Raw genomic sequence first — 13,038 nt, 5'->3', positions numbered from 1 at the left:
TAAAGACCATATCATAAAAAAATAAATTAAATATATAATGTACATATTAAATATAAAAACCATTATATTAATATACAATGTATAATATATAATGTATAATGTCAAATGTATACCATATATAATGTATAATGTAAAATATATACCATATATAATGTCGAATGTATAACTTTTGTTTCATAGCATTAACATATTATGTATAATATTAATATATATATATATATATATATATTACAAATATTTATAATGATTTATTATATTTAATATAGTTTTATTTATTACCTATTTATATATAGTTTCATAAAATACTTACACAGTTATAATTTGTCATTGTATAATGTACAATTGATTTTCAAATATTAAAATTATTATAGGTATATATGATTGATTTTCAATTATATATATATATAGCCGGGGCAAAACCTATCCTGACTCGTCCCCAAATTCCGAGGCCAATCTTGGGTCCGATCCCGACCCAAAGCCCGAACGATTCGGAGAAAATCCGCCCCGTTTGAGCCAGGTCAAGGCAAGTCTCTGCAAGGCGGGGCTTTGTGCACATCCCTAGTCCAAGTGAGTACAAAACTTCCCACGACAACTGCTCCTTCACCCACTCTAATGTTGCGGCTCACCTCTCACCCTCCTTCACAACCGGCGGCTCACCTCTCATCCTTCTTCATAACAGTTGCGGGTCCACCCCTTACCCTCTCATGCAACCTAAGCCTTTCAAATATCCTCACAGTTACTAAAACAAAATCAAATAGTGGTTTTATTTTTTAGATTTGTATGTTTGTAGAAGTTAAATGAGTATAGGGTATTGAGGAAAAAAAAAAAAAAAAAGTACTTAGTANTGCTACTTTGAATCAGTTTGAGAATTTTTGTTTTGTGGAATTTTTTTGCATTAATGAATATGACTCTTTAATCGCCAGTTCTGTGACATCTACTATTCATTTTTTTTTCTTTTATTTACCGGTTCTTTAGCATCTAAAAAATAGTTTTAAAAAATTAAAAAATTAAATTATGCCAGTTAAAAAACGTGACACTTTCTACCAAAATCTTTTTGAAAAAGTATCATCATTAATACCCTTTTAAAAGACTCATAGAGTCATAGTCTCATATAACCATAGATTTCTTTTTTGTTAATAAATTAATCGAAAATACAGAAACCAACCCCTAACCCAAGCTTTTAACAGTTCTCAATTAGACCCCGCCGTTAGTACTCTCACGTTACTTTAACCGGGAGAGGATAGAATAGTAATTGACCCCTCTTTTACAATTAGTTGCAATTAATTCCATTATTAATAATGAATAAATATAAAAAAGCTTAAGCTTAAACACCCCAAAACCTAACTCCAAGAGTCCAAGTTAGGGATGGGCACCGGCCAGGGTAGGGTCGGGGACAGCCTAAGGGGATTCCCCGATCCCAGCCCGAAGCCCGTTCGGAGAATCTAGGAAAAAAAACAAATTCCCCGTTTGGGGGCTTTTTGTATTTTTGTATCCTTAGTTTTATTATCATTTTCTCTAAATTATATATACCAATCCAAAAAAAAAAAAATTTAAATATATAATATACATATTAAATGTAAAGACCATATCATAAAAAAATAAATTAAATATATAATGTACATATTAAATATAAAAACCATTATATTAATATACAATGTATAATATATAATGTATAATGTCAAATGTATACCATATATAATGTATAATGTAAAATATATACCATATATAATGTCGAATGTATAACTTTTGTTTCATAGCATTAACATATTATGTATAATATTAATATATATATATATATATATATATTACAAATATTTATAATGATTTATTATATTTAATATAGTTTTATTTATTACCTATTTATATATAGTTTCATAAAATACTTACACAGTTATAATTTGTCATTGTATAATGTACAATTGATTTTCAAATATTAAAATTATTATAGGTATATATGATTGATTTTCAATTATATATATATATAGCCGGGGCAAAACCTATCCTGACTCGTCCCCAAATTCCGAGGCCAATCTTGGGTCCGATCCCGACCCAAAGCCCGAACGATTCGGAGAAAATCCGCCCCGTTTGAGCCAGGTCAAGGCAAGTCTCTGCAAGGCGGGGCTTTGTGCACATCCCTAGTCCAAGTGAGTACAAAACTTCCCACGACAACTGCTCCTTCACCCACTCTAATGTTGCGGCTCACCTCTCACCCTCCTTCAAAACCGGCGGCTCACCTGTCATTCTTCTTCATAGCAGTTGCCGGTCCACCCCTTACCCTCCCATGCAACCCAAGCCTTCCAAATATCCTCACAGTTACTAAAACAAAATCAAATAGTGGTTTTATTTTTTAGATTTGTATGTTTGTAGACGTTAAATGAGTATAGGGTGTTGAGGAAAATAAAAAAAAGAGAGTATTTAGTATTGAGAAAAAGAAAAGGTATTTGATATTAAGAAGGAAAAATGGGTATTTGGTAGGGATAATTTTTCTAATTTTTTTTTTTTTATTAGAAGAGGGTGGTGGTTTTTGTTTTATGACGTGGCGGAGATGTAAGAGGGCATTAAGGTCATTTAGTTAAACATGTTGGTTTCAACGAGGAAGAACTGACGGCAGGGAGTCTGAGTGAGAATGACGACAGAAGATTGTAATGACGAATTTGCCCTTTTGTCGTTAGTGATTAAGTAGTAACGTTTGTTAGCAACAAGGGGAAAGCAAAAGTCACTTTTAAATTTGAATTTTTTACCTTTTCGAACAAAAGACTCTTCCCTAACAAGCGGTTGCAAACAGGTAATCTCCCGGTGACCAGTTACCAGCCATATAAAAACTTATTCGGCTTGAAGATCTACATCAGCAAGACCACCTCAACTGAAACGCAAGTTTCGCCTTCAAACACGTACGCTATAAACCAGTAGTTTGTATAGTAACTGCCTAGAAACTCCTCCCAAAACATTCTCTACATCTCATCTCGTTAACCAATCTCTCCACCAAACGACTCGTCGTTTTGCTTCTTCCTTCTCATGGCTTCGACGCTTGAATCAACCACCGATAACCTCTCCAAACTCGACATTGATGGCGGTTTCGCCAATTCCGCTCCTAATCTACTGAAAAATCTTTCTACCCTTTCCTTTGAGCAGGTACACCATTGTAGAGTTATCATATGCTGTGTTTTATTTGGTTTTTGTTAAGTTTGTTTGTGATTTGAATTTGGTGGTGATGGTGACGGTGACGCCGACATGGCAGATTGAATTGGCTAAGATGTTGACGGAGATGGGACAGAGTCATTTGTTTGAGCAGTGGGCAGAGCCTGGCGTTGATGACGAGGAGAAAAAAGCTTTCTTTGATCAGGTAATTCATTTTTGTTTGTCAATTATATTGTGTTTTGTGGATGTGTATGGTGAATTATTTTAAATTTTTGTGGCAATTTATTTTGTATTTGGTTTACATTCAAGTGTTATCATTCATCCCATGTTCAAGTTTTATCATTATATAGGATGAATGACAAGATCATTGGGATGGATAAAATATTGTTAAATTCGAATGCATTAGAAGAGTTATATTTGAGTGAAATAATGAGAGTGATTTGGAAACAAATTAATCTTGTGATAGGCTGATAGTTAGATCTCTTTTAATAGTTTTGTTAAAGTTGAGGTCATTTGTTTATCTGATCTCACAGCCTTTGAAAAATTAAATGATGTGACTATGTCTGAGCGTAACTGTAGTCAAAACTTAGAACGTATAAATGTAAAAGTAAGAAGTTTATTAATTTTAGTGTTGCCATTAAACCGTCCAGTGGAATTTTTTTTTTCTTTATTTAGCATAAGAGAATGATTTATTTATTTTGAGTACATGCATATATTCTTAATGAAATAGTAGAGTTAGAAAAAGAAATGTTGGTTAGACATATTCTTGCCTATTGTTCTGTTCTTAAGTTTTAAAATGAGTCTCTATGATAAGGATATAAAAAGAAGTATTTCTGTGATGGCTACTGATTCTTTGATTAGTGTCAAAGTATGTATTTTTCTCTGATTTTTGTTCTTATAATTTTGTGTCCCTGTTCCTTTTAGGTGGCTCGGCTTAACTCAAGCTATCCTGGTGGTTTGAAATCTTACATTAAAACTGCTAGAGAACTTTTAACAGACTCAAAAGCTGGGAAGAATCCATTTGATGGCTTCACTCCTTCTGTATGTAAATTTAAATTTCATGCTTCTTAAACTTACAATTTTCAGTTTTAGTGATTTAACCAACTGAAAATTATGTTAAATTTATAGAATTTTAATTATGAATTTCAATCCAATATCCAACTTTCAGAAAGTATTTCCTGGTGTATAATAATTGAGATAAGCAATTTTTAGACATGTCTGCAAATATAAATGTGTTTGTTGATTGGTTAGCAAGAATTGCAATTTGATTATCAATCAACATTTATTGTGATAAAGCTATATGGTATTTTTAGTTGATAATATGGGAATTCATAAATAAGGGCCAGAAGTCATCTATCCACATAATTTCATTTGGTTTATGTTATGTCTACTCGATTCTATGCTTCAGTTTCCTTGTTAAAAGCAAAATGCTCCTTTTGTGCTTGGCCTATTTTTATACCAGCTCCTTGATAATTTTGGCTTCCCCCCCAGGACGGAATCAGCAAAATTGCATAAAATATAGTTTAAATAAGCAGAAGATGGATTTTTAGTTTTATAACAATTGAGTGACACCAAATTCCATAAACTGTAGCTCAATCCACTCTGCTTGGGGGAGGGGACTAAGAAGTGTGTCATTCACTTGAGGTTATATAGCTGGAGAGAATGATGTTTGATTCCATTAATATCAGCTGTTTAACACAACAAATAAATGAACGAGTAGAATTTGGCTGATACATTGCCAACAATTTTTGCAGGTCCCAACAGGAGAATCGTTAACTTTTGGCAATGATACCTTTATCAATTATGAGCAGGAAGGAGTTAAGGAAGCTAAGAATGCTGCCTTTGTTCTTGTCGCAGGTGGTCTTGGGGAACGCCTTGGATACAATGGAATTAAGGTGTGTACTTTATCATCGTATTAATTGGGTTTTCAATAATTTTTGATAATCGTAGTATATATAACTGTTTTGTTTTATAGCTTAGTTAATTTTACTTTAATTTATGATTTTATCTCTCCTTTTTCCTAGTTATTGCATCTCACAAATGCAGTGGTAATGATAATCTTATCTTTCTATTTTCATACCACTCATCTGTCAAAAAATGTTCAAGTTTATTTACGTTTAAGTTTATGGACTTGTTTTTCAATCTGACAGTCCTAAACATCGAAGATGGCTGACCTTGTTGTTGTATAGTTGACAAAACCACTAATGATAACTTCAACTTTAAATCAGTTTGAAGTTGTACTGACATCAGTAACTAATAAGTTTTTAACATCTTGCAGGTGGCTCTTCCTGCAGAAACCACTACTGGAACGTGTTTTTTACAGAACTACATTGAGTGTATTTTGGCTCTTCAGGATGCTAGCTGCGAACTCACACAAGGTTTGCCATCAGCAAAAGCTAAATATATGTAAATACTGATAGTAAAGTAGGTGGTCATGCTAGACTTGAAACAGTGTGATTTCGATTTTGTATGAAAACTATGAAATTATGAAATCAGACTTAGTTCTCCTCCTTAAGTTCATAGTGTGCATCACTTTCTATAAGAAAATTTATGTAGCTTTTTCTCAACTTTTCAAGCAATGATGTCTCTTTCAAATTTGTAGCAGAATGTAAAGAGATTCCTTTTGCTATCATGACGTCGGATGATACACATTTGTGCACATTGGAGCTTTTAGAATCAAATTCTTATTTTGGAATGAAACCTACACAAGTAAAACTTCTGAAGCAGGTACATGATTGGTTGTTGAAGTATTTCTTTTATTTATAAATTAAATACCATAATTTGATGCCTTGGAATATTGGTCATAGTTGTAGAACAGCTCTATTAAAATACCAAGTTTACAATTTGTTTCAGGAAAAAGTTGCATGCTTAGATGATAATGATGCTCGGATTGCTCTGGATCCTAAAAACAAGTACAGAATTCAGGTAGTTATTCTCCGTAATATTTTTTATAAGTGAGAAAATCTCAGAGTTTATGTAATCTCTCTAACCTTAAATATTCAGTTCATATTTGTTAGTTAACACTTTTTTGTTTGTATAGACAAAGCCTCATGGCCATGGTGATGTGCATTCTCTTCTTTATTCCAGTGGCCTTTTGAAGACATGGTATGTTTCAAATGCTTTGTTCATAATTTATTGAATTAGGTCATGTTTATGAAAGTTATTATAGTCAAAATTGTCCCTTTTCTCTAATTACTGGTTTATGTGTTACCACGAGGATTTTTGTTTTGTGAACTTTGGTGTCGTATGTGCTTTACTTTTTTGAGTAGGTGATGAATACAGTTGAAAACACTGTCCTCTAATCTGTATTAGGCCATTACCTGAAAGTAAATGATAGTCATTAAGTATGAGATAAGAAAGAGTTCTAATTTACACCTCAAGCCATCTGTTTGATAACTTCACTCCCCTATTTAAGGTACTTATTCATTGGACTTCAATCCTGATGAATTGGCATCGGGAGTAACTTTCTTGGTTTCCACATACTCACACCCATATATTTGAGAAGATAGCCTATCAAAATTTGCCATAATGAATATGTTCATCAAGTTGCATCTTATAGATCTACTTGAATTTTGGTTCAACAATCTGCAGTATCATAATTTTGGTGGTGTTTTGTCATATTTTCAGGCATGATACTGGTGTGAGATGGGTTCTTTTCTTTCAAGATACCAATGGACTTCTGTTCAAGGTGGAGTTGCTTTAATTTCACAGTCTCTTATAGAATTACTTCTGGTTAAATATAGTTGTACTTGGCTATACGATAAACGTACTTTATTTTTATGTAGGCAATTCCAGCATCATTGGGAGTCAGTGCTACCAAACAATACCATGTTAACTCTCTTGCTGTTCCACGTAAAGCGAAAGAAGCTATTGGAGGCATAACCAAGCTTACTCATGCCGACGGTATGTTATAAAATGCTTTTTTCCTTTCACTAATGCCCAAGGAATTCATGTATTATATTATGTTTCTCTATTTGTAGGTTATACTGCTTATTTGGGTGAAACCAAAGTAATCATTTTTGGTTTGGGAGGGAAGAAGGGGTCCTTAAAGACTCTAAATTAATTCCATATATTGTTTTTTCTGGACACTAGCCTCCTTGGTGAAGGAACAAACATCACCAATAGGGAAAGTTTAACTATTTTCCTTAACCTGCATGTGAATGAGATTTTGAAAACTTCTTTTAGATTCACAATCATTTTGACATTAAGGGTGTGTTTGGTTAGGGCTATGGAAAGAAAACTCCGATAATCAATCTTTAATTCCGGACATTCTCTTGTTTGGTTGTCAAGTAATAAAAGATTTCGGTAATCTTTCAATACCAATAATGATTACTGTGGGTTAAATAGGAGGTAATCATATTACCTTCTTAGGGTGTGGTATTTAAAGATTACTGGGGTAATCTTAATTTTATACCCATTTTGCCCTTAATTAAATACCATTCCGGATATAATTGCCCTCAAATGTCTACCAAATAGCAATTAGCTCAGACCCTCTACATTTTAGAATTTAGCTAAAACAACCCAGAAATAAAATTTTAAAAGTTAACAAAATAGCCTTAACCACCAAAGAACACCGCTGGCCACCATCCACCACCGCGGGCCACCAGCAATAGTCATCAGATTGATGCACGACCGGCGGGATTTGGTCAGCCGTGTGCCGATTTGGCTGTTTCTAGCTAGATCGAAGGTCGAAAACGGCCAAAATAGATCGGCCATTTGTGGCCGTTTTCGACCAAATCCACAGTGATCTACCTGTTTTCGGCCTTCGATCTGGATGGAAATAGCCAGATCAGCGTGGATCTAGATATTAGGAGTGTATATAAGCCGAGCCGAGCCGAGCAAAATATCTGGACACTTGAGCTCAGTTCGTGATGAACAGTGTCGAGTTCAAGTTTGAGCCGAGCTCGTTCGAGCTTGAATACTTGGGCTCGAGCTCGAGCTTGCGAGTATGGGTGGGTACTCGAGCTTGTGCTCAAGCTCGAGTAATCGAGCTCTAACGAGCTCAAGCTTCGAGTTTGTTGTGAGAAATGGGTTGTTTGTCATTTTAAAAACTTAAAAATATAAAAAAGTTACAAAACTTGCAATTTGACCCTTTGAGCGTGATGAGATTCGCGAGCCAATCGAGCCGAGCTTCGCCCTGATCGAACTCGGCTTGACCCATTAAACGAGCCACTCGAGCTCGAGATCAACTCAATTGACTTCGAGATGAGTCTGAGCTTTTCATGAGTCGAGCTCGAGTAGCTTGCGAACTACTTGACTCGTTTCTTATCCCTAGATCCGGTTGTTTTTGGCTAGATCCACAGTGATCTAGCTGTTTTCGGCCTTCGATTTGGTCGAAAAAAGCCAAAACGGTGCATGGCTAACTTGATCTCGCCGGTCGTGTGCTGTTTTGGTGACTGACGCCGGTGGCCAGCGATGGTGGCCTACAATCGACGGTGGTCTTGGGTGGCTGGGGGTATTTTGTTAAAATTTAAACTTTGTTGTTGCGGGTGTTTTAGCTAAATTCTCAAATGTAGGGGGTTAAAAGAATTTATTTAAATAATAATAATATTATTATAATGATATTAAAAAGGAAGGGCAATTTAGTTAAAGCCTCTGTCGATAATATTTTGTTCTTCCCAACCAAACATCTTAATTATTTGTACCCACTAATCTAACCAAATATATTGATATAACATTCCTCCGTAATTTTCAAGGTAATATATCTTGTTGGTAATCTTACATTTTCAGCAATAAAACATTTTGTGAATCAAACGCACCCTAATTATAATGAAAAACTGATAAGTTTAACACATTTGAATATTTTAGAAGTTACGGAAATTTTGCAAATTAGGAGGGGAAAAGGCTTGTCTTATTTACAGAGATCTTCATGGTCCATGATAGTTTAATTTATGTTCAATCCTTTCCTTCTTGTGTATCCCAGGGTTATGTTTTTTCATGTGATGTTAACAACATTATATTTACCATAATGTTTTTATCTTTAGTTCTCCACACTATCATTGTGTAACATAATAATAAATACTATAAACCACACTCTGCTAAACTAGCATTGGTGCTTATAATTTAGGCTTAATTACTAATTTGAATTTAATTAAACTTCAGGGAGATCTATGGTGATCAATGTAGAATACAATCAGCTGGATCCTCTGCTTCGGGCGACTGGGCATCCCAATGGAGATGTCAATTGTGAAACTGGCTATTCTCCTTTCCCAGGAAATATTAACCAGGTAATTTCGAGTGCAATCTTATTTACATATTTCTTTTTTTTTAAATGTATCTTGTTAAATGCTAACCTCACTAATTTTATCCAATTATGACTGTTGGTTCAGTGGTCATTACACAAGTTTTAGTTACTTTTGCAAGTTACGCTTAAAAATGAATGCTAGAAAGATTGAAAGAACATGTTTGATAATCACAAGAATATATCGGTTAGTATATCTACATTATGAATGCAAAATCTTTTTAGAATTTCAAAATATTTTATTGATGAAATGATGAGGCTTTGCTGAAACTAGAAGGTTCTTGTCTTCAGCATTTCAATGTTACATTAATGCACAGTTTGATCTGAATTTTGGTTGGCAAGACATACTCTTGCATATATAATGTTTTCTGCATAGGTTTGACAGTGTTCAATATTTTAACGTTTGCTATTTATTTACTCTGCAGTTGATTTTGGAACTTGGTCCTTACCTTGAGGAGCTCAAGAATACTGGAGGTGCAATAAAGGAGTTTGTTAACCCAAAGTAATTCTCTTTTTACCATTACATCTTACTAGATATCATTTTCTGCTTTGGGATTGCAATTCATGGTGTTTGATTGCTTGCATCAATCAAGAAATTAAGTTTTCATTAGATCAAAGTTCTATTTGATGTACAAAATCAGTTTTTCTCTAAACTTTTATTGTTGCTGCAGAGCACTGCTTGCCTTGACTGAATATTTAGTGCAACTCAAGTGCAGTAGAATGATTCTGTAAATGAATTATTAATGATAATAGTTCAATAGCTGTATAAGTGGATAATGAGTGGAAAACTTCGGAGAATTTTCATTGTTTACCTAAGTATTCTGCTCAAGGGGATTGCTAATGAGAAGATAAAAATTTAGTATTACACTTAGTAGGAAGCTCTTAGTGATCTTGGATTCCTTGGTAGGCTAAAGAAGTTGAATTTAGTATTACTGCCAATTATGTGAGAAAAAAATATTCTGGGCTTGATCCCAAGTTATTGAAGTTTTGATGCGTATATGTCGTTATTTTAGCTTCACAAGTCCATGCTTGTAATAAATAAGAAGGTAAACCTGAAATTATGTCGAGTTGTCATCTCATTTTGGTGCAGATACAAAGATTCTACTAAATCTTTATTCAAATCCTCAACTAGGCTTGAGTGTATGATGCAAGATTATCCAAAAACATTGCCTTCATCTGCAAGAGTCGGATTTACGGTAACTTTTTCTCCTTAGATTTTCAGCACTCAAAATTCAATTTTCTTGTCTTGGCTTGGGCTTATTCCTCTTAATGGGTCAGGCCTTTTATATTTGAGCTAACAAGAATTGCTTTTCTCATGGTTCTGTGCTGTTACTCTTGAGGTATTCTTATTATTGGCATAATCCTTACTAAATGACCAATTGTTATGTCACTGCTTAGGTGATGGATACATGGCTTGCTTACGCACCTGTAAAGAACAACCCAGAGGATGCTGCTAAGGTATAAATATGTTTTGATGATCCTGAATTGTTCTTGGAGTCCATTATATTCTATTAGAAGCTCGTCTTAAGTCCCTCATAGGTTTTCACATTAGATGGTGGATTCAAGCGAAGTTGAAAATGAATAGTCATGCTGCAACTTAGATATCAACATTACAAAATGAATTAGGAATTCCAAATATTCTTGGGAATTCTTGATTTAGAATTTTATTGTTTGAGGTGGAAAATTTTTCAGTGGAATAATAAAGTTTTTTATCTTCCTCATTTTAATCTCTATATTAGTTTGACCTTTCCTCTTGGATGCTTGAGAAGTAAGTCTTGAAGTTTAAAAGATCATATACATTACATTGGTTGCTGGTCCTTGTATTCGTATCTGGATATGTATAATTTTTTAATTTAGACTATTGTTTTTTGTCTCTGCTTGAAAGAGCTCCTTCAAAATCAAGGATGTTTGTGATTACATTATGATTGTTCACAGAGATATGCTGCCAGTGTTCTAATATTGATTAGTGGAAGTTTGACTGTTATATGGAAAATTGTAGCAAACAATTACATTACATCTTCTTTTAGATTTTGTTAGTCTCTAAACTAATTTTTAGAATCTTTGATTTTTTTTTTCAATATATTCATACATATGCATGATTTATTTAACATGGTGGCTTTCAATAGTTACTTAGCTCCATCTTTTTTCCATTTAATATTTCATAGTTGGGGAATGCTTTAAATTTTTGGTTGGGAAGATTTCGCTGACAATGGATGTGTTTCTGCTTTTAGTTCTGAAATTTATACTCAAATCTGCTTTTATCTTTTATTGCTGATTCAGGGATTGAAGTATCAGTACTGATGCGTCAAGTTTCATTCTTTTTTTTCTAAAAAATTGTTTTTAATTTTATGAAGGTGCCAAAGGGAAATCCATATCATAGTGCAACTTCTGGAGAAACGGCCATCTATCGAGCAAACAGCCTAATTCTGAGAAAGGTGATTGTATTACTCTATTGTTTTAAGTATTAGAATCTTGCTCTCTTTCTCAAACTAATTTGTTTGAATTTCTAATATTTTCTATATGTCAGGCTGGCGTCCAAGTGGGTGATCCTGTGGAAGAGGTCTTCAATGGCCAAGAGGTAGAAGTGTGGCCTCGTATCACATGGAAGCCAAAATGGGGGCTAATATTTTCAGACATCAGAAAGAAAGTTGGCAAAAATTGCTCCATTTCTGAAAAATCAACATTGGTCATCAAGGGCCGTAATGTCTTTCTCGAAGATCTCTCTTTGGACGGAACTCTTATCGTTGATGCTGTTGACAAGGCAGAGGTATGTGTTACTTCAACTTCATACTACTAAATATGGAAGAAGAAGCTGGGAATGAAAAAAAGAATGGCTGATGTGATGAAATTTGTGTATATTCCTTTGAACAGGTGAAAGTAGAAGGTTCAGTGCAGAACAAGGGCTGGACAATTGAAAGCGTCGACTACAAAGATACTTCAATACCAGAAGAAATAAGGATCCGGGGTTTCAAAATCAACAAAATCGAACAGCTGGAAAAGAATTATAATGAGCCTGGCAAGTTTAGCTTGAAGCCTTGAAAGTGAACACATACAGGGAGACAAACGTCCTCCATCCTTTTTATTTTATTTTATTTTAATTACTCTTATCTGTTGTTATTAAGCATAGCATTTTACCCATTCATCGGGTTAGGAATAAATCTCATTGTTCCTTGCGTAGTTATTATTTATAAGTTGGTCTAAAGCCATTTTTTTGTTTGAAGATGATGATATTATCCTCCTTAAGGTTAAATTTCTTGGATGAATTTTTTTAAGTATTTTAATTCTTTCCCATTCTAGCAAAGAATGAGAAAATTGTATAAAGAGAGGCGAATCTTGCCCTTGTAGCTTGAACAGAAATCCGTATGCCCTTCTTTTTTTTTTTTTTTTTTATAATTTTTAATATTGTTAATACTCCGGGATTTGGTTAGTGACATTGAGTTTAATTTAATAATAATGCTACGGACATCGGAATTGTGTATCGAATTTTTATATTGAATTACGTGTTATCACATTCAGACTAACCACGTATCACCATTAACAAATATTTTATGAGCGAACGGTCGTTCATTAACTATGGATGGTTGTTCATTGTTATTAGATGGTAGTCTATTATATGTGGACATTTAGCCATACGAAAGGAACGATGGAGTCCCGTTTAT

At 33.9% G+C, this 13,038-nt stretch overlaps 1 protein-coding gene across 1 annotated transcript; it reads left to right on the top strand.

The window, feature by feature from the left end:
* The first annotated feature begins 3,015 nt into the window (after positions 1-3,015).
* On the top strand, positions 3,016-12,736 carry LOC116116047 (UDP-sugar pyrophosphorylase-like). Its single transcript, XM_031402151.1, has 17 exons — positions 3,016-3,132; positions 3,239-3,343; positions 4,063-4,179; positions 4,893-5,033; positions 5,417-5,516; positions 5,741-5,865; positions 5,992-6,063; positions 6,179-6,243; positions 6,766-6,826; positions 6,924-7,041; positions 9,241-9,365; positions 9,805-9,881; positions 10,470-10,575; positions 10,778-10,837; positions 11,734-11,814; positions 11,907-12,146; positions 12,251-12,736. Exons 1-17 carry the CDS (start codon positions 3,016-3,018, stop codon positions 12,416-12,418), a joined length of 1,878 nt encoding a protein of 625 aa, XP_031258011.1. The 3' UTR covers positions 12,419-12,736.
* The last annotated feature ends 302 nt before the right edge of the window (positions 12,737-13,038 follow it).

This window comes from Pistacia vera, unplaced genomic scaffold (genome assembly GCF_008641045.1).
Source record: "Pistacia vera cultivar Batoury unplaced genomic scaffold, PisVer_v2 Contig1227, whole genome shotgun sequence".
Classification (NCBI taxonomy): Eukaryota; Viridiplantae; Streptophyta; class Magnoliopsida; order Sapindales; family Anacardiaceae; genus Pistacia; species Pistacia vera.
This window is presented reverse-complemented; position numbering and strand designations above follow the sequence as displayed.